At 36.2% G+C, this 27,669-nt stretch overlaps 2 protein-coding genes across 6 annotated transcripts in view; one reads left to right on the top strand and one right to left on the bottom strand.

The window, feature by feature from the left end:
* The window catches only part of CACNA2D3 (calcium voltage-gated channel auxiliary subunit alpha2delta 3), a 407,374-nt gene that overhangs the window by 339,712 nt on the left and 39,993 nt on the right, over positions 1-27,669 (top strand). For all 5 annotated transcript variants that reach the window (XR_004359078.1, XM_032699221.1, XM_032699220.1 and 2 more), the window contains 2 exons: positions 24,857-24,918; positions 25,796-25,840. Coding sequence is in view for 4 of the 5 variants with exons in the window: in XM_032699221.1 (XP_032555112.1) it covers positions 24,857-24,918; positions 25,796-25,840 (107 nt within the window). In the remaining variant the exon portion in view is untranslated. The remainder of the gene's footprint in view (positions 1-24,856; positions 24,919-25,795; positions 25,841-27,669) is intronic.
* LRTM1 (leucine rich repeats and transmembrane domains 1) lies at positions 78-9,912 on the bottom strand. Its single transcript, XM_032698817.1, has 3 exons — positions 9,777-9,912; positions 3,191-3,787; positions 78-511 (listed from the first exon to the last, which is right to left on the bottom strand). The coding sequence occupies exons 1-3, from the start codon at positions 9,910-9,912 to the stop codon at positions 78-80; spliced, it is 1,167 nt and encodes a 388-aa protein (XP_032554708.1).

Raw genomic sequence — 27,669 nt, 5'->3', positions numbered from 1 at the left:
AATCAATCCTGTTTAGACTCCAGGCCTTTTAGCTGAAGCGAGGGCTTTATTTTCAAGAAACCAAAGGCAGAAGTAACTCAAGCCAAGGAACTATCGAACGGCTCTTTTTCCTCTGGAGTCCCGTGCTGTCTGACGGGGGCCAAATGTTCTTTGTGGTATTTAGCGGTAATTGCAGCATAAGCACAACCATAAACAGCAGCTGCCAGCATCATTAGACACACGATCCCGCAGACGACCCCGGTGATGACGACGGTGGCGATGGCGTGGCGCAGGCTCACCGGCCTGGCCTTGGGTTTGGGCTCGCAGCTGGCGCGGCCGCTGTCGCCGTGCTCGCCGTGGGGGCCGTGCTTCGGGGAGCCCCGGTGCTCCCAGCTGTGGTGGTGAGTGCTGGCCAGGTGGGCGTGGGCCGTCCTCAGGGGGCACGCCCCGAACAGCTCGTAGGGGACCTTGAGGAGGTCCTTTCCCTTCCGAATGCCCGGCGCCGCGCAGACGATGCCGTCGCTTATTCCTCCTGGAGAAAAAAAAAAAAAAAGAAACCCCAAATTGAATTAATTATGATACTAAGATTTGATGGTTTCTAAGTTATCTTAATGTGAAAATAACAGAAACTCGAGGTAAATTTATCGTCAGCTTCGATTTTGTACTTTTAAAGGTTTATAACTATATTTTAAAGACCTATTACCCTGCTCAAATGTTAAGTTTCATGATTGCTTAGAGCCAGCTTCCACTCTCTCCCAGAGGATGTTTTTAGTATAATGGGCAGTGAAGTAGGAAGCCACAGTCCTGGTCAATCACACAGTTGTTCCTCAGCATTTTTCAGTTTGGTCAATGGTGATATCATTACACTTTAACACTCATATAAGAGAATATTTTCAAGAAGCAGTTCATCAGGAATTGAGTTACCTGTGATTTTATGGATGTAGAAGTGAAAAAAAAAACAATAGTGGTAGAAAATTAAGAACTAAGTCATAGAAGTAAACAAAGAGGTATTGTTAACAGCATATTCGGCTCATTGAAATTCATGCCATTGCCATTTTTATAGAGAGAAATGGAAACAATATATTTAGAAATTATTTCCCACTTGATTGAAGTAGTCATTGTTCTGACATCATATGCTAACCATAACAAGGCAAAGAGAAAGTTCAGTAGGTTGTATGGATACATGAGAAATTTTTTGAAGCAAGGCTCGTGGTAAGAAAATGTACAGAGATATAATGAGTTAAGATTAATCAATCTATTACCCTGCTCAAATGTTGAATTTCATGATTGCTTAGAGCCAGCTTCCACTCTCTCCCAGAGGATGTTTTTAGTATAATGGGCAGTGAAGTAGGAAGCCACAGTCCTGATCAATCACACAGTTGTTCCTCAGCATGTGGGGCGTGGGTCTCAGGTCCCTAATTGGTCAGTACACATGGCTTTAGAAGTGTAGTGGGTCAAGGAGTCCACAAAGCCAAAACCAATGTTTGCATATTTTTTAAAATTAACTAATCAAATTAACTGAATTTTCTTTCTCTTCTCTATCCAAACAATGCACCTTCCAGCTAAAGCCAGGCATAGAAATTTTCATCCTGAAAAGACTTTGAGAAAGTAGAGAACACAGATGGACCCAAACTAAAATCTGGACACCGCTCCACGAATATTGGTGATATTCCAAGGCAGATCTGAGCATAGCAGGTCTCTTGGCCTTTAATAGCCAAACCAAAACATGGTTCCAGATACCTCCAACATGCTCCTTGGAATGTGGATATAGATAAATAGTCCAAATCCTGCAACTGCGAGTCTTTAAAACTGGGCTTCCTTTAACACTTGTTGCTAAAACAAATTTGTAAGTTCCATATCACTGAATTTAATTAATCTGTCAGTGTTCAGGAAGATGGAAGGGCATCACTGAATTTCCAAACAACATTGGTTGTTGAAATGAGTTACAATATTTATGCTGCTTGCAGAGTAATTAAGATAATCTGATATGTTTATCTTGGATCATTACATTCTTCTGCCCAGAGAAGTCAACCCCTGCTGAATTCTTTTGTAGGGAATAGTTCCAGCATAATAAAAATAAATCCCTGCGATAATGTAATATTTTACCAATCAAAAACATTAAGATTTTAACACTTAGAGGAGTTTAGCCTTTTCTCTTTTCTGGAAGGTTGTTTATGGCAGTGAATTTACCTCATCCAGAGATTACTCCAGTATTAATTTTGTCAATGCATAGCCAGTACAGTTTTCCAGTTGGCCCGTAGAGTTCTGATCCCTGAAAATGGTATTCCATTCAGTCACAGGCCACATGGACCACTTTCATATATGCAGTGTTGCAACCTGCTCCATGTCACTTCCATATACAGACAGGTAATCAGCAGTTTGGTCACATGCAAGCCTCAAAGCCTCATTTAGAAAAATGAAAATTACCCTGCTGTTCTGAATTCTCAGTCTGAACATACCTCCTGGAACAAATAAATTACTTTCTTTTAATACTTAATTCCTTTAGAATTAAATCATATTATCTTTTTTACAGCATAACTCATGAATATATTTAAAAGCAGGTGCGAGCAAAATATGACTACTTCTATTTATAAAATTCACTTTTCCCTATGTGATGCAATTACACATTTCTGTCAGGAAATTGCCAATGAATTTAGTAACTCTTCTAGTTAGCAAAAAATTAAGAAGCAACACTAGGTATTCTTACAATATTATAGAACTACTAAGTGATAATTGATAGAGGAACTAGAATCCTGAGTTCTCCAGAGTTTAATTGGCACTGATATCTGTCTTGATGTTTACCATTATGTAACAACTAAAAAGCTTTTAAACAGTAGGTGAGTTTCTAGCAAAAATATATTGGTAGAACTAAAGCAAATGTATGTGCATGAGTATATTTGTTATACGTAAAGATATGGATCTAAATGCATGCACACACTGCACCTTTGCAGAACATATCTGTACACACTGAATGGTTGGGTGGGTGTACTTTCTCTCTTTCTCTGTGTGCTAATATGAAGTTCTGCCCTGATTCTAGTTTGCCACCTGTATTTATGAAAGCACTTATATTCTGACCCATGCATAAGGATATATTTTAGTGTGTTTATTTGAGGGAGTGATTTAAGGTGTGGGGTAAATTGGTACTGAAGATCAAATAGATGCTGGTTAAATGTTCTCATGTGCACTGTATGTAGTGAGAAAAATTCCTTACCTCTGTATAGAAAGCTCTCCAGCCACAGTTTCAGGCCAAAGACATTACAATTACATTGCCAGGGATTGTCTTTGAAGAGAACCACTTTCAGATTTGGAAGTGACTCCAGCAGAACTCTTTCCATTTTCTGAAGTTTGTTATGCTTCAAAGAGAGCAGTGTTATATTCCCTGTGCTGTTTCCAAAAGTCTCGGGCAAACGTATGATGCTGTTGGACGACAAGTCCAGTTCTTTTAGGTGTGGGAGGAAACTGAAAGTCTTGTTTTCTATATAATGAATCAAATTTCTGGTTAGGTTCAGAACCTGCAGGTACCGTAATTTCTGGAAAGCACCAGGTGCCACACTCGAGAGAGAATTATTAGACAAGTCTAAGATTTTGAGTAGCGGCGTTCCAGTGAATGCATTTTGGTTGATTCTCCAGATACGGTTATTCTGCAGCTGTAGTATCTGAATTTCAGGAGGTAAACGAGGAGGGATTTCAGTAAATCCTCTATTCTTGCAGTCTGCAGTCTTCGAAGCTGTATGGCACAGGCATTTGTCAGGGCATCCATGAGCTGCATGTGTTAACAAGATGACACTCAAAACGAAAAGCCAGTTGCCTGTATCAAATGTGAAAGATTTAACATGAGTTTAAAATGTTTGTCTTTTGGCAATATACAGGTCATAAACATGACCAGAAGATATACAGTTTCATAATAAACATTAAAGAGGGTGTGTTTCTTTGACAATACACGAGTAAATTGCAATAGTATTGAAGTACTTTTATAATGCAGAATGAAGTTAGTGCTCCCATAGTCTTAAAATGAAGCAATGGCTTTATCTTAAGTACAAATGGTTTTCAGGAGTATTTGCCATCAGTAGAGCGCTGATGTTTGAAGGGAATGTTACAGTTTCTAAAATTATTGAACTGGAATGTCTCTCTGTGGTAGTAACAAATTTAAGGCATCTTGTGTCAGAAGAATTACAAGTAGAACTTGTATTTTTCTTTGGTTTTACTAATCTTACTGCCTAAAAGAATTAAGTTAATGTAACATCAAAAAAATAACAAGCTTCAAAGGCATTGCTATAAAACCAATTAACAGTACTTTTTCAGCAATCCGTGTTCTGTAAGTTTGTTCTTTAAAATATCTATGTTTATGCTTTTTGCTTAAAGTTCCTTATCTGAATACCAGCTGTATTTCCTATAGATACATGTTTCTAAACAATCAACAGACATTTGTCAACAAGCTTTTAAAAAGATAAATTAGTTGACAGGAGTACTTCATAGTATTTAGTATTTATAATTATCTGCTGCTCTCTGATGTTCAGGTAGTTTTAACTGAAAAAAATAATAGTTTTTACCTTTTATATCTTCCTAATGATCTTAACTTTGAAAACAAGGTGCCACTTACAGCTATGTTCATATACAGAGCATTTTTTTTTTAAAACAAGAATCAAATGGCGTTGAATAATTAGATTTTATTTGACTAGAGAAAGCCAGAATGATAAATCTTTTTGTATCATTGTTTTTGAGATTCCTCAAATAGTTTTTACTATTTATTATTTCAAAATGCAAAACATTTTAGTTTGTTGCCAGTTGAAACCTCTGGAAATTAATGGACTTACTGCTTATTGACTCAGAGAGATAAAACCTTAATTACTATCAGGGAATATCATATTATTGGAATAACAGTGTATTATTATAGTATGAAACATGATAAATGTATAAATGAATGTTTTGTTTTGACACTACAGTTTAAGGCACAAACTAGTCACTAATTTTCACTCGAAATTGTATTTACATTAAAATTATACATGATCTTCTGCAATACTGAATTCTTCATTGTGGAATTCACTTGAAAGAATTCAGCATTCCTGCAAGCAAGGTAAGCAATGCTTTCAGTTCATTACACTGTTCTGCAACAGTTGGCTTTGGAAGCAGACACAGGGTCCAATGTAGAGTTAAAATAAACACTTACTTAGCAATGAAATGCTTAGAGAAGAGAAAAATTACATTATTACTCTGAATGCTTCAGTATCTCACCTTTCATTCTGCTTTGCTTGCTCTTCTCCTGGCAGAGGATTCAGTCCAGATTTCTGATGTAGAACAGTAACAAACGCTGTCCTGATTCCCACTTCAAATCTGTCACGTGCTCATCCAGTTTCCTTTCCGTGGGTTTTTTTAGGTGATATCTCTGGCTTGTGTAGAAGTGCAATTAGTTTTAGTCAGTTACTCCATCAGCCCTTAATTTTTTCATTATCACAGTCTTCCACCCCATCCGCCCCTGCCCCGGCTTTTATGATTCTCAGAGACTTACTCTGCCTTAATCAGTCAACAAGCCATGCAAAGAGTGTCTGCCCAACTCTAACTGGACAGCTGTAACATACAAATAATGACCTGATAGCCTTGCCTTTTCAATTTATTTAATCTGCATCAAATGCAAAGCACAAAAATAAAGCTGCCTTCTAATATCCAGTATGCTTTCTGAATTCTGGTGGATTATTAGCTATGCTGTGTCAATTTTTGCAAGATCAGATGACTCTGAATATGGATTCTGATTATCCTGGGCTGTAACTGGAGGCACTGGAGTGTATAATATCACTACGAATAGACCTGTGGATTGATGACATAGTTTTGACAGTGCCCTTGTTTGCTCTTTTAAGCTTATTCATCTGACATCCATTAGTTGTGCTGACAGGATTTTATTGCATGGGAATACAGAACTGGTGGCTCCTTCTGTAAAAATGGCACACACACTGCTATAGTCACCAAGAATATTGAACAAATTAATTTGTTTTCCAAGATATTGGAAAGAAGTAGCAGATGATACTTAAAATTTTGTGCTTTGTGTGTTCATGTGGTGCCTTGACTCATCTCTGTTATTTCTTCAGTATAACTCATTCATACTATGCCATCTACAGCAATGAAAGGATAAATGACTTGTGACTATGAAGGAACTCAAAGGTGTTGAAAGGAATGAGAGATCTGGTATATAATTAAGTCTTTCCAGGCCATATGGTCACTCCATCTGTTAGCTGACCTATGGAGAGGGAAGTTTTTCAATCAAAAGCTTTCAGACCTATTCTGAAATGTAACATAGCTTTCTTGGATACAAATTCTGCTTTAGGTCCTTTTGAAAAGGTCACACAAAGCTTACTTTCTAGGGCAAAACTTATATGCTGTAAGCAATGCTATGGAAGGAATTATAGAAAAGTCAGATCAGAAGGTCCAAACTGCTGCTTAACGGATCTGGTCTTTACCAGAGGTTATCCAGGGTCCTGTCAAGCTGTGACTTGGATATTTACAAGGCCAGTTCTATGCAACCTACTCCAATGTGTACTTGTCTTCAGCATCAATAATTTTGTCTTGCATCCAGTTAGAGATTTCCTTGGAGCAGCTCGTGTCCCTCACCTCTTGTCCTGTCAGTACGCATCCTTGTGAAGAAAGTAACCCCCTCTTCTCCACAGCTCCCTTTTGGTTACCAAAGGTTTGTGTTTAGCTCTCTGGCACCCTTGTTCACAAGGGAGAGCTGTGACTGTTATTATTTTGTGCTTTGCTGAATTGTTTCTGACACCAGTCAAGAGACCAAGAGCAGTGAAGGAGAACATGGAAAAACTGGCATTCTATAAAGTAAACATGATTGTTCATCTTGAGGATCCCAGGATTACTGCTGTGAGTGGCAGACCATGCTATCCTTGACACTCTTGATGAATGACACATCATCCTGATACAGGATAAAGGCCGAGATTCAGTGCAGAGGAATACTGTAGATGTAGATAACCTGGTATCACAGTCATACTGATTAACCACAACTTTACAAAAAGAGAGGGAGAGATGCTTAAAGATCAGCTGTACCATACTTTAAATAATGCCAGGTTAATGCAAAAAGCTTTTCTAGCAACCATATTAACAGACTTGTCTTAAATAGTACCAGTGAATCATTTTAGCAAAAACAGAACTAAATGTAAAAAGGACTGTTATAAAATATCAATGTCCTTAGAAGTTGTAGCCTTGCTAGCTATGAATACTCTTTCAAATAACAAAGTTAGGTCAGGTACTTGTTGCTTGAGATGACATCCCTCTCTCTTGGAATAACTCATCCCTTGTATCAGTGACATCTCTTTTCATGACTTTTGATTATGTTGCAGGAAGTACTGTTCTTTTTTTCTGATCTGATAAGACTAATTTATACTTTTAAATTCCCTTTGGTATATGAAATTTTATTTGACTCATGAATTCAAAGGGTTTATTTTTTAAGTTATTTTCAATCTTAACTAATGTTTCCTGACCAGGTGGGTTTACGAGCTCCCACAGTAGTTTATTTCATCTAACAGTGAGCTTAAAGAACGTCTCTTAACTGCCTCTCCTATTTTAGGTAAATCTTTGCAAATAAAATTGTATTATTTTTAGCACGTGCCATATTAAAGAGTTCTTCATAGGACAAGGTCACTGAAAGTTAAGCGCTGTGGGAGGTTCAGTTCCAGCAATAATGCAGAGGTTGTTTTGTTTACTCAAAATCGTGGTATAAGAAGTTATTACTTTTTTAAAAATCTTCATGCTGGGTTCAGATTTGGAAACATATGATTAAATCTGTCAATTTGCTTTTCATGTAGATGTGGCTATTTTTTCCTTGTATTGAGAACTCTGAATGCACATGTTTTGTAAACAGAAGTTTCCCCAACCTATAATCCACGTCCTATTCCCATTTATTAGCAATAATGCTTTGGTTGTGACGGAGAAGTCTGATGTGGTGAAAATTATAGTTGTGTCACAGGTAGAGATTTGCCAGAAACAGAATAACCATGAAATGTACTCTACTTCTGGCCTTTTGAACCACCAGCAGGATTCTTTTCAGTTGTCTGATGTGGTGCAGCAACTGTGTTATTGTAACTTCTTAAATTAGTTTGTGCCTTGTTGTAGCAAGGTATGTTTCCCATTGCAGAGCGCCACAGCGATGAACTAATATCCGATCCCTGTTGGCTGGTGGGGGCAGTTCTGTCTTTGCTTTGCCAGCAAACTCTTTGTTGCAGCAATTACTGCCATCTGCTTCAAGGGAGTCCTATGTGTAAGAATCATCTCTTTTACAGAAGAACATTATGTTAATTAAACTCTAGCAGAAAGGAAACAATTTAAATATTTCAAATATTTAAAAGCTACAGGATTCGAATTCCACTGCATTGTATATCGAGTCCAGGCAGACATGATTACATTAAAAAATGTTCCCAAGACCACAGCAGACAATTCCTATACATACTCTTTATTAGATTTACTTTCCTTATAGTGGAAAATAGTATAGCATAGTATAGCTTTGGAGTGGGAAGGAATTAAAACTGAGATACTTTCAGGGAGACAACATGTTCTTTCTCCTTACTAACATGTCTTCAGACTGGTAAAACATCCAAGCTCTTGCTGAAGACCTTAAATAAAACTTTAGGCAATGCAGACTCATCTTCACTTTGGTTCAGGACAAAAAAAATTTCATATTTGTTAGTGAAACAAGCCATACCTCTGTTGTTAAAAGTCTTCCCCTTTAACTGGCACTTAAAAAAATACAGTAGTGTATCATGGAGAAAGAACTTATCCTTTCCCAGCTGAGTCAGAATGCTGTGCAAACAAAGATGACAGGACAGAAGAAACCCATGAGTCCCTCATGCTTTTATTTCTACAAGGGCCGTCCTTGTACTCTAAGAGCTCAGGACCCTTTCAACTTTTTCCTGGCAGGGTACTAGCTTTTCAAAAGTTGACAAAACATAGAGGAAAGCCCTGGATCCTGGTTCTGCCTGCCTTTCACAGAAGAAGTATAAGCCAATGGATCAAACTAAATTTCACTCAAGGAAGATTTATACCTTAAAAAGCTGGCCACATTTTCCAGAAGAGGTGGGTGTGTGGATTTCTTCAGACATCTTATTGCTTAGATAGGATAAGAGGGGAGTAATAGCAGCTAAAATTTATTGACATCAAATTTGGCTATCAGGATATGTGGTTATCAGGTATAAGGAGACACGATGATGTCTAAAAAGTTTTGTGTCTGCATTTTCCTTTCAGGTGGGAAGTAATATTGTGTAGCTCTAGAAATGAGAAAACAGGCAAACAATTGTGATTTTGTAGAGGGGAAGAGCCCAGTTTTCTTTATTCCAGTGGCTTGTTTTGCCTTACCTAGATACATCTGGTACTTGTTTATACAGTGTGTAATTAATCTATGAAATGCATTGTTGGAAGTTATCCTTGGGCCAGAAGATTAGTAGGATTCATATATAATCTGGAGCTGTAGTTACTTCATGGGGGAAAAAAAATAATTTAGAAGGGATATAAACTTTCACTCTTAAGGGCTTTAATCAACCACTAATGACACAAGTTATGGAGAGAAACCTTTCCCTGTGGGCAGGGTTTTTTTCCATAATTATTATTTATAGGAATTTTTACACCTTTCTCTGACACCTCTAGAAGAGGCCAATGTGTGAGATGTAATAGTGGACTAGATGAACTGGAACATGCTGCATTCCAGGTGGCAGCTTGCAGTGGGGGAAAGGAGTAGCTGGGCAGCCTGACAGCCTGGCACTTGCCCAAGCTGCAGACTGGGGAGGTGTGTGCTGCTGTGCCCCTGGTACCACCGGGGCTGCTGCTCTGAGCACCTTCTCCATTTCGGTCAGAACTTTGTTCTTCCCTAGACCACTGTTCTGATTTGGACTGGAAAATCCTTTTAGTATTCATATCCAGGTCTTTGCTAACCAGGTCTGTGTTCATAACCTGTAAACCAAATGTTTAGGTCCTTTTCTGCAGTTTTTTTCATTTTTGTTTTTCTCACTGCAGCGATGCAAGGCTTTCAATCCAGTAGGTAGATCAGTCAGCAATTTGTTGTGATATTGCAATTCTAATATACTGCAGTTAGAAGTTGCTTGTACTCTTTTTCCTATTACTAAATGAGCAGAACCATATGAGGGTGAGAAGGGCTTGGAAAATGCTGAAAGACCAGCCTTGCAGTGTGCTTTAATAGGTAGAAAAATTACCAGAGTGGATGCAAGGCCTTCAGAATGAGGAGAAGCACAGGGAATAGGGATGCTGGGCCTCTCTACCTTAATTGCAAGTTAGATGAAGTTGCTGCAAGGGGCAGATTATGTGTCAGCAGAGTATTTGTTCCATCACAAATAGCAGCAGGGGGTGCAGATTCCATTTTCAGTCATTTTCTGACTAATGTCTACTACCTGTTATGCATGCTGAGCATCCATAGATAGAATGTATCACCAGTATGATTATAGTTAATTAATGAATTCATTTTGCTATTATTGTAAATAGAAAAAAATATTACTTGACATCAAGCTAACATAAGTGAAAGAAGTAAAATAGGAGCAAGAAAACCACATGTAAAATAAGGACAGATGTACACTTTGTTTTATCTTGGCATTTTAGATGCTTTTTGTCCACTCTTAAACATGCTAAAACTGAGATAATTCACTGTTTTTCTAGATAGTTTATTTATTTTTCACCAAAAACAAGTTTCCTTTTTAAGCTTTTACTTAGTGTTTTTGTTTCCTTATTTTTATATTTAATCAGAATTTCTATTCATGGTCATAGCTCACCCTGGACTCAAACTTAAGACCAGTATATAAATCTCCTGTGCATTCTGAATGGTTGATTTACTAGGCCAGTTCTTGTAAGAATTGGAAAAATTTTTTTGAACAACTTCTGTAAAAGGGTTTTGAAGTGTTCATTGTGTATGAAGAAAGATTGTAAAGTACAATAATTGTTTCTTAAACTGCTGCTCACCAATTGTGCTACAAAATTGAACTTGTACTTCATTGATTCCTTTTGTGCTTTTAAAGCAAATTGTAGTGGTTAAGTAAAACTTACTCACTGTAAAATATTGGGAACTTCTGTATTTATGGGCTCAAAAGGACTCTTTCTCTTTGCCTTAGTAGTCACTTGAACACAAGAACTTGCAGAAGCAGGGCTGATATATTTGCTGCAGTAAAAAAATCAAATAATTAAACCTCTTGCAACACTTTGGAAATAGCCATGGGAGGTTTTTTTTTTTTTTCACTTTCATCAGAGTACTAAACAACCCGACATTAAAATTATGCAGCTGATAAATGTTAAATACATAATTTTCGTGGATTTAAACATCAGTAGAAATTTAAGTATTCCATTGGATCAGGACCACTGTGTTCAGTAGCTTTTGAATTTGAGCTTTGATGGAATATTTCCATTCGATGATCTTTTGCTAAGAGAAAAGGTTGAAGCCTGTAACTCCTGAAAGAATCTCAATTGTCCTGCAGCAGGTAAAGTACGATGGACCATCTGCCAGCTACATTATAGTGTGCCTGTTAGCAGTGTGTAACCCTCTTCAGTACTGGTATGTGGCAGCTGTAACTAGCAGACCTCTGAGCATGATGGATGAACAGGGCCTGGAATGGCAGTGTTTGTGGCTTATGGGACCATTTCACAAGTGGAGTAAGGATATTGGAAACTTTTACCATATATCTCCAGTGAACAGGAACAAGCCAGATACCTGTACTTGCTGCTGCATTTCAATAGCAGATAGATGTCACAGGGCAGTACAGTTTGCTGATTTTCTAGTCTCTTTGTTCTCTCTGGATTTCTCTGTCACCCCTACTGCCTTAAGTGCTGCAGCAGCAGGCACCAAAAATCTGAATATGACAACATACCAGAGATCACATGGCATGCTGTTATCCTTCTCTCCCCCCTGCCCCCCAATTTTTAACCTGTCAGCAGGTTTTAAACACCAAGGATGTTTTTTAAAACACCTTTTTCTCCTGAGAATGTTTTAAATGAAGTAACAGGGTAAGTCAGGTATATAGATAGATTTCTCATCCCTCAAGTTTAACTAGTTCTGTTGTTTACAGACATGATAAATCCTTGGGAAACTCAGCTAGTATAAAGGATAATGATACTTCTGTTTAGAATTTGTGAAACAGGCCACTGAGAGGACTTTTTTGTTTAAAAAAGAAAATACTCTTTCAGAGGGCATTTTATTAATGAGAATTACAATACTGGAAAATCTGGTCTAGATTAGCAAAGAACAGTAACAGTGTATCCAAATGGAACTGGTTGGATAATTAAATTCATTTAATAGGTACTGAAATTTAAACCTCTTGATCCCTCTGACGTAAGCATAACTCTTAAAAGTCGTGGAACTTGATTCTAAAAGTGTAATGTGGGAGAGAAATATTGAGACCATGATTAAGGATTTCAGATACCCTGGGAGGAAATGTGTACAGGATTAAAACAATAGGCATTTAAATAAAGAAAAAAAAAAAGAGGGGGGAAAAAAAGAAAAAAGAACAAACCCTCAAACTGTAGCTATGAAATATCAGAAGTAGCTTTAATAAAACCCTGTTTATGTAGGTGTGCAGCTTATACCAGCAGTAATGACATGACTGGGATAACCTAATGGGAAAGAAAGGACACTACAGATTTAAATAATTAAGAAACATCATGTTTTCACTATTCTTACACTCTTTTTACCTCTTCTGTATCATCTTGTCTGTTTTGACTGTATGGTCTTCTGTATGTCTGTTTTGATTTCCTATTTTCATGTTCAGAATCACTAAAGGTCCTCATTCTATGATTTCTCATTAATAGAATATTTTTTCAATACTGATTAGAATTGATAAAGTATGTGCAGTGTATAATATTTTCCGTTTCTTTCCGTTTGTGAAAAGGAAAACTGTTTACTGCATTTTAATACATCTGTTAGGAGGATTGTAGCAAATGGCTGACAGGCTGTCTGCTAAGCAAAAAGGAAAATGTTTTAGTAAGATTGGCATAAATTATGAAGTCCTGACAGTCATAATACTGAGCTATGCCTAGTTTTTGTTTGTACTAACTAGTTATCTCTAAGCTTTTAACTGTGGTTTCTGTTTCACTGTCCCTTAAGATGCTGAAGGATGAACTTTGTGATTCAAACATATGAATTAGTTGAAAGGATAACATTTATAATGGCAGTTGAAATGCCTGTGGGCAAGTATAAAGAAAAAGTACCCTATAAAAGTAGATTATTAGCCCTAAAGTTCAGACAACATTTAAGTGTTGATCTCATCTTTTTGTCTTCCATGTTTATATCTGACTTCTGTATCACCACTGGCTGATGCTGAACTGTACAGGTAATACATGTTATCATTTAATACAGTCCCTTTTTATTCAAAGGCATTTCTATTTTAATACTCTTCAATTTATGGTGGATCTCAAAAGTTCCCAACCTGTTTGAGCTTCCTCTGTCCATAAAGCTATAGCTTTCTTGGGTGGAAAGGGCGTATTTTCATCTTTACTTGCTTTCATTTCCTTCTACAGTATGTTATTTTGGAACATAAGGGCAGGGCTGAGCTTGTTACTCATGTTTTGGCTGAGACTTTTTATCCTTTTCCTTTTTCAAAATGGCAATGTCCATTTTCTCTCCATCTCTGCGTTTCAGCAGAGTTAGAATAGATGAGCTCAAAGAACAGTACTACTGACTTCTCTGTTTCTTAAAGTGCTCGTTGGGAGGAGTAGGCTGACTGCATTTAGAAGCTGAAGTTATGCATCATGTGCTCAGTTTAGTGAAATAATAATTTCCACACCTTGGTTTTTTTTGGTGTCAGTAAGATTTTAAATGGGTTTTCGTTAATTACTGCTACAAGTTTCTTTTCTATAAACTCATTAGAAAGAAGAAAGAACAGAACACTGTACTTTGTAGTTAGTGATGATTTGGAGATGTTATGTTCAAACACAGGCACCTAAGTGAACATTTGTATTTCATACAATTATAGTACAGGCTTTTCCTTGAAAACTAAACATTATCTACTCTACCAGGTGCCACCAGCTGGTCATACATTATTTTCTAACCTTTTATAAAGCAGTAGATCCAGTGTTTCTGGAAGAGCGACCTTAACTTCTGGATAAATGACTTCCAGTTCTGTTTTACAGTTTTAAAGGTCAAACCTTGCTCTATTTTTCTCCCCCAAGCTGGGATGACTGTTTTCAGATTGCACCCTAATCTGTAACACCAATTGCAAGAATATTTAGCTAATAATTGCGTTTGTTCCTAGAATTCAAATCACTTTTCATAGGATGTGAAGTATCCTTCCTCCCTTTTGGCAGCTGGGGAAATGGAGCACAGAACACTAAAGGGGCTTTGCTCGTGGTTGCACAACAGGGAAACAGGAGAGCCAGGAACAGCCCTAAGCCTTCAGTGCTTCAGCCACTACACCACCCTGTCTTCAGAGGCAGATGTTCTCTGGTGGAAGCTTCACAGAAATCCACATTCCATGGGATAATTTGCTTACATATGAATACTGTAAGACAAGAGCAATGTTGTCATTTTATAAAAAATTGTATGTATAAGACCGGTTAACACATTTTAAGCAGTGGCGATGCTGCGATTTCCTCTGTTTTTTAGAGATTAAGATGGGCTGAACAATGGAGGGTTTCCCATGGTAAAAGTACTGCTGTAAATTTTTCTTCTGGTAATGTAATTAGGAAGTATTGGCTCCAGTTAATGTAACTTAAACAAAACATGTTGTCCTCAGCAAACTTGTTAAACAAGCATAGCATTGTCTAAAAAGAAAACAGGGACAATATAGTGTTTCCATGGAAACTCAGTTAAAATGCTGATTTTTGGATATGAGCATAATCAGTACTACAGTCTAATCTGATTGAATTAAGTGAAAAAGAGAGTCTTAGTTATGAAGTCAACAGAGTAGAAAAGTATCTCTACACATGCAAGAGTCATATTCTTCCATCCTTATAGATTCTTTCTAACTGCATGTAAAAGCAGGGAAATTTGTGTGGGACCCTTCTCTTTTTCCTTCTATGGTCAAGTGCACCATTTTTTATACAAAAATCAAGATCAGAATTTAAAATAAATCCACTTTATTGGAGTTGTTTATAGTTTGCTGCATCTCCAATGTGTGGTTTTTTTATTTCCTTTTTATTTTAATGAAAGGGAGAAGGGCTTCTCCCTTAGGGTAGGGCATATCAGCTCTGTACTGTGAGAGAAGGGAGAAGATAATCTTTGCTTACCTTATAGACATGCTGAGAAGACTTATTAATTCTGAAAAGGAGTGTTTGTAAAATAGCAGAAAAATAAAGGATTGATTGAATTGACCTATTAGAAAATTAAATATGCTTTATAAATGTGTTACAGCAGCACTTCCAAGAGAACCTTTGTCATTTGGAAATGCCTACATTTTGGAAAGTGGTATTTCAATGTTATTTTGATGCCCAGGAATATGATAGAGACTTCAGAAATCCAGTGTGAAGTGTTTCTGGAAAGCCCATCAGTATCAGCTGGTCTTTGGTACATGCCTTAACAGCTATAAAAACCTGGCCTTTGGAAGGTTAACTTTACTTGTAAATCAATAATAGGTTTTCCTTTACACAAGAACATAATTTCTGAAAATTCCTGCCAAAAGTCCTTTCTTTGAGTGGAGATTTAAGGCCTTTTTGTGTTCTCCAGAGCTCCATTCTGGAAGGTGCTAAGTGTTCTTATCGCATGCTGGACATCCCTTAACTCTCACAGACTTCAGTGAGCACTAGCAGTGCTCAACACCTTCCAGGCAGAAGTCCCAGCTGAATTTGCAGCTATTAGGAAACTTAGTAGAAATGGAAGCTATTTTGTATGATAAATCCTTAGTTTAATGTAATACCAGACAATTACCTTTCAGAAACCTTCCTGATTTATTTCAAGGCTGTTAGATTAAAGGGGATTATATCTGGTATCCATGATACTGATTTCTCTCAAAAATTACTAATTTACAGTTCCTTTAAGGAATGCTTTAAGGCTGTATTGACAGCTCAATCCTACTAATCAACTGTATATAAATTGTAATATACTACTTGTAGAAGCATCTGGATAATAGTTTATGTGAAGAAAGTAGGGTCCATTTGTACTTCCATTGTGAAAGTCATGTCAGCACTTACACTATTTCTAGAAGTTAATAACTCACCCAGAGAAGTTCATTTATGGTCATAACTTGGCACACAGATCTCTGGCAATGGTGTCATTTTATTACAAAAAGTAAAAGTCTGTCAGTGCCTTTTCATTTATCAATCTTGACATTTTTTAAAAGCCTTATTTCTTTGTTATTTTCTTGGAGTATCAATTGAAAATATTTATTAATTATATATTTGACCATAAATTTGTCAATAGATTGGCGTTTGTATTTTGTGGCTTTAAGAAGATTGTTTCATCTTAGTGTAATGAAACAAATAAGCTTATTTTTAGCACTTATTTTTAGTCACCAGATCAGACCTAAGCAACCATTCCTGCTGGTGAGTGTGTGGGCTTACCTAGCAATTTTGAAGATTATTTCTGAAATATGGTAAGTAGACAAGTAAAACAGAAAGGTGTCATTCTATCCCTGAATGTTTGATCTCTTGGATGCACATTAACTGTTTTCCAGTTCACATACTTGAACTTCTACAGGTTAGATAAAGCAAAAGACACGTTATTTTCCTTAATACACTTTATTCCTGAGAGGTATAGTTAACATATCTTGATGGTTTCAAAATGGTGGCAATAAATGGTTCACATGAAATAAAGTTAAATAAATGTGAAATGTTCAGATTATGGGTAATGTTAATCCATAGTTTTAGAGACTGACTTTCAAACTGAGATGTTTGTCTGTAATATACTGAATACATCTTGAATGGTGGTATTTCTTTTTATTTAACATATACGAAGTATGAGAATATGAAAAAGAAGAAAGCTTATATTTCAGTACATTTGAGAATCTTTTAGTGTTATTAATCTAAGATTCCTTTCCTTTGCAGACATGGTTTAAACCTCTAGTTCAGGATGTTCCAGGAATACTACTAGTTTGTAGCTCAAATACTAGCTCCTACTTTTGTTGAGCAAATAGGCAGCTGTGTTCTTTTCTACACATATATTCAACAAAAATGCATTTTTGATGCAAGAATTTTTTAAAAAAGGCTTCTCTTGCAATTCTACTGTTCATGGAAAAGTTTAACATGTGTCTCTTTTTCTAAGACTATACATTACCACCATGTGGTTAAACAGCAAAAAGATGGTTAAATAAAGTAGCAATCTTAGAAAAATAAAAACATGAGAACTGTTCTGGAACATTACGGTAAATATTTGACTTATAAAACATCTAATAGATATGGTGTTGAAAGGCTGGAGACTTGTATTCATGATGAGGTATTTTTGATGTATTATTTGACTTCAAATAACATTACTCATATTTTTAGTAATTCAGAGTAATTTTCTAATCACAGTATAGCAAACAGTTTGTAAAGAATGTCACTGTTTTTATTATAACTCAGTAAATGAGAGATCTAATACTTATTTCCAAATGATGTGATAAAATAGAATATTGGTGTTTTCTCATTCACTGTCATAAATCCGGTTTGACTGATGAGATTTCATATATTCACAGACCTTGTATATGTACAAGTACCCCCAATGATAACAGGACAGGGCAAGCAGTTGGCAGTCAGTGTGTTCTGCAGGAAGAGTTGAATTCTCTAAGTCCCCTCTCTCTGCTAAGATTGGGAGCAGCACAGTCTGCCTGTCTTGGCCCCTTGGTCTGTAGTGGGAGGGCACTGATCTGATAGGGGACAAATGGACAGAGAACTCCCTCCCAAGTTCATTTTGCAGTGGATGACATAATATTTATCTTTAATGTCTCATCCAAAATATTCTGCATCTGGCAGTAGGACAACTTGTACCCATTCTGCTATGATAGTATTTCAGTTTGAGAGGGGTAAACCTCTTTGGAAATAGCAATAGAAGCTTTGCCCATTTCTGAAATCACCCTTTCTCACAATGCTGAGATGTGTAGAAACAGAGGGTTTTTTGTCAACATGCTTAGGTAGTCGCCAGAATGAGGTCTGAAAAGAAAATATGATCAAGGTTTGAATGTGTTGAATTATAGTTACAAGTGGAAGCAGAAAGCCCAACATCTCCTAAGAGAATCTGGTCACAGTCTCTAAGAGTTCAGATAAGTATCCTAATTTCTGGATGTTTGTCTGAACTTTGAGCCTCTTAGGGTTCCTTAATTGCAAACTTGAAACCACAGCCTTTTGGCTGAGATTGAAAGGTAAACTGGCTCTGCTACTCTATACTCCGACCTCAGTTGTGAGAAGTAAAGCTTTATTTGAGCACTTGACAAGTCATGGATCGTCCCTTAAGATTTATAAATGTGCTTACAAATATATACTGTTCCTACTTTTCGTTTCAGTCATGGGCTGTACTTGAATAGCAAGGAAACACTATAAAACTAAAAAATGGTTAGGGATTTATAAAAATACCCTCATTGCTTCATTATTTTAGCATTACTGTGGTCTTCACATGCTTGTTTTCAGCCTTTACATGCTTCCTATACCATCAGAATTCGGATATATTTGTCTGAGTATTTGCCATGCAAAGAGATTCTGGAAGAAAGTTGAAAGCTCAAAGGAATTCATAAAAGCTCTACCACCAGCAAAGTTTCCTTTGTAATGGCTCTTGCTTCCCTCTGCAAGCTGCTGAAGCTTCCCAAGGCTAAGAAAAATGCTGCCTATCTTTCATCCTTTTTTTTTTTTTTTTTTTTGTATGTGTGTGTGTAATGGAGTGAGCCAGGTGTCAGTAGGTGCCAGTTATTTTCTAGAAGTCACAGGGAGGATACTCCAGACACCAGACAGGGCTTAACTGTGCCTGCCTCACCCTCTTCAGTTTTGGCAATCTAAGACCCTACTTTATATTATCAATGTACTCCTTGTATTTCTCAGGAACAAAGTACATATCTTTCCAGCAAAGTGCACTCAGTGTAATTTTGCATATCTGGTGGTTGCCTTCCTCCAGGCTTAGGGGAGTTTTTCAGTTTCGGGTTCCTTTGTGTGTTGTTTCTTTGGTTGTTTTTGTTTGGATTTTTGTTTGTTCTGGGTTTTGTCGGGTTTGTTTTTCTTTTTAAGTTAGAGATGGGTTCTCAACTACCTCCCCTGAGCTGTGCTGCTGGTACACAAAGTTTATCACGGGGTAAATGAGTAGATTTCTGTGGGAGCCCTTTGTAACTGTTGGCAGCACATCAACTACTATCTTAGGAAGTCTGAAACACAGTATAACTGTCTAAATGATAATTTACAGGTAAGCTGTTTCCCTCCAAGTTCCTCAGTGAAGATTCCTAAAAAAGCAATGGACTTTGAGTCAAGAGTATCTTTTTTTTTTTTTTTTTAAATGTTTTCACTCAATTTATATCCTTTCTGTGTTTCCTCCTGCTCCTGCTGCTACTTCATTAGTCCTCCAGAAGGAAGATATGTGTCAGGGAGTCACAGGGAGTCTGGTTTATGATGATGTTCACAGACTGCCCTCCACAGTTCAGTTTGTCAGGGCTTGGCTGCAGACCAAGCCCTTCAGTTTTCCCTGGTGGTTTGAGTTTGGATGAACTCCGGCCTCCCAGCAATCATCATCCTGCTCCCCTTTCAGCTTGGCCTCGCATCAAATTCCCAGTATCTCCTCCCTCTCTTCTTGAGCTTGGCCTCCAGGAAATTCCAGTTGCCCTTGCCTTCTCTGGGACTTTCCATCCAGGCAACTGCTTCCACCACTAATTCTAAAAACCTTCTGGAACGAAAGAGCAGGTTTGAAGTCCATGAGAAAAGAGGCAGAACTTCAACTTTTCATTGCCCATTTAAGAAGATTTCATTCATTTACATACTGCCTCACAATACCTCTGATGAAGGAAGGATTCTTTGTGTTGCTAAATCTTATGACATGTTATGACATGTGCAAACTGTCCCCATAACTAACTGATAATTATATAGAACTCAAAAATGTCAGTGTATGTGCAGTCATTCCACTTATTTGATGGCAAGAAAATAAATGTAAGATACAAGTAATAATACAAAATTTTTTCCTGCTTATTGTATAGAATCAAAACTACTTGATAATTTGCACTTTGAGCTTTTTTTTTTATTTTATGTTGTATCTAGGTTAATAAAAGACTCTTTTTTTTACAATCTGTAAATGTTAACGAGACACTGTAATTCAAACTCGGGTGGAAAAGGTAGGTGCACATTTATGTGGATTTCAAAGGATTTAGTACTAAAAAAAAAAGTTAAAATATTAAAATAATTTCAGGGTACCTAAATATGCAATATAGACACATTGTGAGGTTAGACAAGAGGGTTCCATGTCAGATAAGCTACAAGTTGTAAGAACATTAGAAATTGTCACTGAGTTAAATAATAAAATATATTAAAAGCCATCTCAACAAACCAACACATTGCAGAGGACAGTTTCTGAAAAGTAGTATCTTATCCAAATGCATAATGGCTACCTTATTTTGCTGGGGTAAGAATTATGCTTTATCATAAGAAAAACTTTCCAGATAAGAAAACTAATATTTTTTTCTTGTTATAATAAAATTCTGAGGATCTTCTGTTTGAAGAGAGGAACTGAAAAAATGAGTCGGGGTGAGAAGAGGAAGGTAGGGGTAGAAGGGGAAAGATCACTGAGAAGGAGACTGAATGAAGTGTGAAGTTTGGAAAGGGAAAACTGCATTTTACTGTGCAAATGAACTGAACCTGGGATTAGAAGCAGTCTGGGAAGTGCACAATTGACAAGTGCTTGTTCATATTTTTATATATCCTGCATGTGATTTAAGAGTGACTGTCACTGAGAGTACAGCTATGCTGCATGATACTGGAGCATAAATATATTACTTATTATGTAACTATATTATTGCAGGAGAGTTCCTCTTGGAATACCTCTAATTCGTTAGCCAAGACTTCTTGGGATTGAAGGGAAAAAAATATCCACATTTTCTTTTTAATTATGCTACATAACACCTATGTTTTATAGGGATTTTTTTATCATCTCTGGTGGTGGGAGTCTTCTGTGAATCTGTACTAGATGTTCTTCTTGACAGCTCTGGTGTTTATTTCTCAGTATTATGCATTGGGGTGCAATATTCAGTGTCTCATTCTTTTCCTGAGCTGAACACTGAAGACAGAGATTTTGAGCTGAAACAGATTTAAACAGAAGAAGTGCAGTCAACTTTTTTAAAATATTCAAATGCATTCTGGAATATTTCAAAATTAGTTGTTAGATATTTTAAGAGATAATAATAAGAGTTAATATTAGTAGGCAGAAAGAAGAGCACCTTAAGGAGTCTAAGCTTAATACACAAAAGAAATGCAGATTGAAAAATAACCCTGCTACAAGTCTATATCCTAGATTTCTTATTTTGAAGCCAAGTTAAACCTCATTTAAGATAATTCCATCAGAAATAGGAGGCCAAAATGTTCTCAAAATGTTAGACATCTTTTATGTATGAGAAAGAATCTTAGTCTATACCATATTCTGTGGGAAAAGAAGTGGAGACCTTAAAATATTTTTGTAACCTTGTTTTATATAGTACAATAGTCTAGAGATATTTCACAGAATGGAAATCCCTTTAGCTTTTATTACTTTTTCCTATAATTATGTATTTGAAATCTCTTTGTCAGGCTTATAGGGAGGTTCAGCTCCTCTCTTGCCTGAAATAAATCAGTCTAATCCATTTTCCTCTCTTATTTTAAGTAGGAAATTATTCTTTTTACTTAGAGCCTAAGTAGTCTTGTAATTCTGTGCATAGAAGTAATTTGTTGAGGAAGGCTTTCCTAATCTTTCTGTCTGTTTGCTTAACTGTGGAGATCTCAAAATGAACTCAAGCAATCCTGATCTATTCTGAGTTATTTGTTTTCCTTCATGTTTGCCTGATACTAAGCAGCCCTGAGCCCTGCAGCAGTTGAACACTTCCCAGTACTTCTATCCCAAAAGCAACCCACTAAAAGAGTGAAATATTACCTTCTACCACGGAATTGATGCATAAGGAAATTACTTATTTAACGATAATTATCACTCAGCCAAGAATATAACTTTGTCATTCTCAACCATCTGTTATTTCATAGGGTCTGCACTGCAGAATAGCAGCTAATTTATTAAACTAAGGGAAGAAATCTCAGGGATTTAATAACTGTTTTCCATAGGCAGCATTGAAGGTATTTAATGGAATCACCTAAGAAAATTTGCTGATGCTGTTGAGACAAAAAATTGGATTTGCAATATTTGTTTGAAATGGAAGGTTTTGTTTTACATGGAGAAGGAGTTCAATACCCCTCCATCAGCTCCCATGGATTGCTCTCCTGCATGTCTCCAGCTCCAGCCCACTCTCCCCTGTGACATTACAGAGGAAATGCAGCAGTGAAGACAAAACCTTTTCTCCTCATCTTGACTGCTTTTTCCTGGCTGAAAAAAAATAATTTTTTATCCTTTGGCTATTTTGGTTGAACCAAGCCTGCAAATGTTGAAGACTACTTTATGCTTTAAAGTGTATGTTGCACACAAAGATCGATTAGAGGTTTTGTTGTTTGTAGTTTGTTTTTTAATTAAAAATGTGGATGTTGTCTGGGTACCTTACTGAACAATATTTAGACAAATTTCAGTGCAATTACAGTTTTTTAATCTAACCTCTGTGGTAGCTGTTACACCCAGGAGGCTAAACTGGGAATTAGTGACATGGGACATATAATTTTGAAGTTTTCCTGTTTCCCTTTTCCCCCACATGTAGCCAGTTTGTAAAACATGCATTTTAAATGTAGAGTGGCTTGGAGCACAGGTATTTTATATTGAAGTTCTTAAGTGCTGAAGGACTAGGGAGTGCTCAGAAGAATATATTGGCTCTAAAACCTTTTGAAGAATAGCTCTTATGGCATTAAATGACCAAACCAAAAAAAGTAATCTTCTAGTTACAATGTTCTTGAAAAGCTCAGGAGGGAAAAACCTGCAAAAATGCTTTAGTATCACATCAGGGCTTGAAAAGAAAATTATTTTCCCATACACTAACACTTAATTCTTTTGAAAGTAGAGGCATTCAAATAACTTTAAGCTGAATTTTAGGAAGCATTAGTAATTTTCATTTATTTTATACTGCATAGGATATAGATTATTTAGAAGCTACTCATTCCATGACAGGGAAGATCCTGTGTGGAATTGTGCAAGAAACTCTGTTCTTTTACATCATCGGGATAATGAACTTGATAATTTGGAAATTGAAATATTCTCAATTTTCTGAATGGCTTCTCTGCTCTGGGAGGTGAGGACTCCAAAGGGTCAACCTTATCAGGGCCTTAAACGAGCAATATCTAAGTACAGCCAGGCATCTCTCCTGTTAACAGCGTTCTGAGATGGACAATTCCCAGGCTGACATAACACCCAGAAGTGAAATGGTTTCCTTGAGGGAAGTGTGTGTGTTTTGCCTTCATTTCACAAAAAGGGAGTGGGATGTGCAGGTCACCTGAGTGCTGGGAGTGAACCTGAAGGCAAACCATAGATGAAGAAAACACATGCTGCATGGCTGTCAGACAGTGTCTTCTCGTGGACTGTGAAATGAATTCCTAGATAATAAAACGTAGCTGGAGAGAGTTTCCTCTGGTGTTTATTCAAAAGAACTGGATTTCTCTACCTGCACTCTTAAGCAAAAAACATCCATGAGTTACAGATAGCAGAAAAATATTTATAACCTGCTAGAATAGGAAAATTGTTGGTGTAATTTCATATTCTGTTGTATCAGTTCATTACAGATTTCATTTCACAGACTTTTCCCTACCTGCTTACACAAAATAAAAATACAAGCATGACATCAGCATGTGTGTATTTGCAAAAGCAAGTGCCAATAATCTAAATGTAAGTATGTTTTTAAATGATTCCTGCTGTGGACCCTAGAGGAGGAATGAATAAATGAAATTTTATTCAGTTTTCCAAAACAACTATTTTTTCTTTTTTTTGAGGCTTTGTTTTTAAACAAAACATTGCAGCAATGAATTTGCTAGGAGTTAGATTTCTGACTTTTAAGGCTTTACAACTGAAGCTTTTTTGAATTCTCTCAGTTTAGGCAGGTGAGACCAGAAGAATCAACTGCCTTTGGAGCTTATGCAAACCACAGTGCATTATATCATTCTTCAATAGGAATATCAGATTAGGTTGGAAGAAAGGTTCACTGATATTTGGAAAAGCAATCCCACCTGAAATTATGAGAAATGTATAACTTACACCTGTAGTATCATTAATAATTATTTTTTTAAATTACAATTTATTATCATTAATAGCCTTTTTCTTTAAAATTTGAAACCCAGTTATATGTGTCTGATACTTTCCTTTGACAGAACTGCACATAATAATCTTAATTTCAATTTTTTTTCAAACAAATTTTTAATGCTTCTTTTGTTCCATTGATGTGTCATGGATTAAATGACCTCAAAACAAATCATCGCTTGAAATGTTAACCAAATTTTCATGTTGTTTCAGCAAATCTTCATGTATTTCATCACAAAACACACAGTGTGAGTTCCCTACAGCTGTTATATTGGTACCAGTAAAATATAAATGAAATCAGTGTGAATATAAATATGTTCAGCTTGTGGTTCTTTTATGTTAATTATGGAGACATATGCAATTTGAACGAGTTTTTTATACAATGTGACAAATATCTAAATCTCTAACAGCATCTTCCTGTTTAACCAAATTGTAAAGGGTTTAAAATATGACTGTGTAGTGCCTTCAGTTTAATTAGCTGTGTTTTTTTTATTTCAGGGCTTACTTTCTCTTTTCATTGTAAGACTTCTTTCTGAGTAATTTCAAATAATTGTTTTGAAGGAATTGAGCATGCTTGGTTTATTTATTAATTTATTTTGTTTTAATTTATGTCTTTCCTAGCTGTAGGTATCCAGATGAAACTTGAATTTTTCCAGCGGAAATTTTGGACTGCAAGCAGACAGGTATATTTTAAATTTTTCTTTGTCATTGAATGCACAACAGCTTTTTAACTGTGCTGATGATCTGCAACATTTTGTCATAAGCAAACTGTTTTAAAGAAACAATGTATTTGAAGACTAGTTCTGATTTACATTCTGGTTCATTGTTACAAAGGAGAATTCAATGGTGATTAACAGTTGCTTGAACCCACGTTTGTGGAGGCAATTAGAAAGATTATTAATTTTAGACCCCAGTACATTTGTTGGCATGTTGTTTTTCTGCCTTAGAAAAGTATAAACAGTAAACAAAACTGTGATATTTATTTGCTTCTAGTAGTAGCAGAATTATCCCTTCTCACTTACTTTTCTCTTGTAACATTCAGTAACTGAAGTATCTCATTATTTAACTAAACTAGATTGCTGAGTCATGGTTGGCATTCATAGTCTTCAATAAATTTCACTTAAAACATTCAAGGGATAGAATTTATACTCATTTAAGAGGATAATCAGGTGCTTTCTAAAGGTTAGGGGATACCACCCCTACTTTGAGAATGGATTGGAACTGTACTGTTCCAGAAAAAACCCTAAAATGCAGATGTGCCCAACCCCTACTGGAAAACCCTCCCTCTGTGAATGGTCCTGAAGCTTCCAGCACATGGAGGAGATTGTGGTGTTTAAACCAGCTGGAACTGTTACATGTGACTGCACCTTTTCTCTGCAGGCAGGAACAGAATGGGTTTGGTGAACAAGTTTAAAATTTTCGTAGTCATTTTTAGAACCATTTTAGATAAAAATGTAATCAATAGCAGCTCCTTTATAGTTCTGAATTTTTAAAATGTTTATTTTGTAATCTTTGAATGAGAAATGAAAATATTGTATTGATTTTTGATATCATCTCTAGTGTGCATCTCTCGATGGCAGATGTGCTATAAGTTGTGATGATGAAGTAAGTATTTAACAGATTTTTTTTTTTTCCATGTAAATCTCTACTGCAGTAGAACATAAAGTTCATGAATTTAATTTGAACATCTCGTGCACATTATGATCTCTTGGTGTAATTTGTGATCACCTTTAATATATTACATTATTTACATACTGAGACTTTTATGATGACTGCTTATAAACATACATTTAATTACAAGGTTGACACCAGTACCTGAAACAAGTTGCAGTAAATTCTGCTTTGTGAATCCAGTTTGGGAAATAATTTGGAGCAGTGCTAAGGCATTTGTTTACTACTTTATTATTAACTTTAAAGAAACATAAGCAGTTTAAAGTCTTTTCAACTTGACACCAGCAGGAGCTGGTGAGCATATGTAGAAATTTAGTAATACTGAGAACCTTGGTGATTTAGAGATTCCAAACTCTTTCTTAATGACAAAACATACTGTTGATAGGACTCAATCAAATATCACAGCTCCTCTGTTGAGTCTGTTAACTTTCACATCTTCTCTCAGTGACAAGAAAATATCTGTGAACAGTTATGGTATAAAATAAAGCATTTAAAAGTAAATATTAAGTCATTAATGCAAATGGAATGGCACAATAATCAATAAATATTAATTATTATTAACAGCAAAAATAATTAATTAAAAATAAAGCAAATTATCAATGTGTGTGATACTTTTGATTCTAAAATACATCCTATTAATTTGAAATCCTTTTTTCTTTTTTTTTTAACCTTTGAATTTGCTCATTTCTTCTTGGTTTCCTGATGCCTCACATTTTATTTAAATGTACTGTTTTCTTTCTTTTTCATTTTTGGTTTCTTAACCCATATTACATTCCATTACTGTTATTGTATATTGGAGCTGTGAAAATACATAGAGGGTTTGAACTTGATCAAAGTTACTGTAATTCAAATGTGTTCTCAGACCTCAGTCAACATTCTTGCTGTGTTTATTCTGGACTTTATGCCTAAAGTTTTACAAGCTCAGGGACCCTCCACCTATAGAACATTCCCCTTGAAATCTGAAGTTCACTGAACTTGAACCTTTGGGCAAAGCTGAGCATGGTTCACTTCCAATACCTGTGAAATATTGTGAATTAAACCTCTTTCATACAACTCCAGTCAATCCAATAGCTATTATCTCATGCATTAATCTTGTATCAGAAATCTTTTGTTTGAGATTTGCTAATGTGTTGGATGAGTCAATGCACCCTGCTGCCCTTTGTCAGTGCTGAAGTTGTTACAAACTGTTTCTTTAACACAATGCTGAACACTGAACATTATTTATCTTGCTGGCAAGCGGTTGAATGAATGGTCCTGAATGAATATTTTTTTTTCCCTTGTAAATGTTTCTAAAATGGATTGAAATAGAAGCCCTCTTATCTTCACATTCCACCAAAAAGATGCAGATTCCACTTACCACTTATTTCATTATGCCTGTTTCCGATAATAATGCTAAAAAATTAGTATTTTTAAAATTTCTGAACAATGCTAGTGAATGACTCTGTCTTAGAGATTTGAGGTGTGGCCACTAATTCTTGAACTGAGCCAGTATTTTCCCAACAGCATGTAAATCACAAACTATGAATTAAGCCTACACTCTTTCTTGTCCAGCATAATTACTTTTATTTATTTTCTATGGAGAAGTGGTGTTTCTAAAGCATTGAATTCAGATTAATTTTTCATGCATGAGGACTGCAAATAGGTATCCTCAAAAGACTTCTCTGTTGACTTAGCTCCTCTCCTTATAAAGTTGGTGGGAGGTTTATGGTGGACTTTGGGGACAGCAGTGTTCTGGTGTTACAGCCTCCTCATGAAATTCCACC

The sequence above is a fragment of the Chiroxiphia lanceolata genome, chromosome 11, assembly GCF_009829145.1.
Source record: "Chiroxiphia lanceolata isolate bChiLan1 chromosome 11, bChiLan1.pri, whole genome shotgun sequence".
In the NCBI taxonomy this organism is placed as follows: domain Eukaryota; kingdom Metazoa; phylum Chordata; class Aves; order Passeriformes; family Pipridae; genus Chiroxiphia; species Chiroxiphia lanceolata.
Note: the sequence above shows the minus strand (reverse complement) of the source record. Positions and strands in the feature narration are given on the sequence as shown.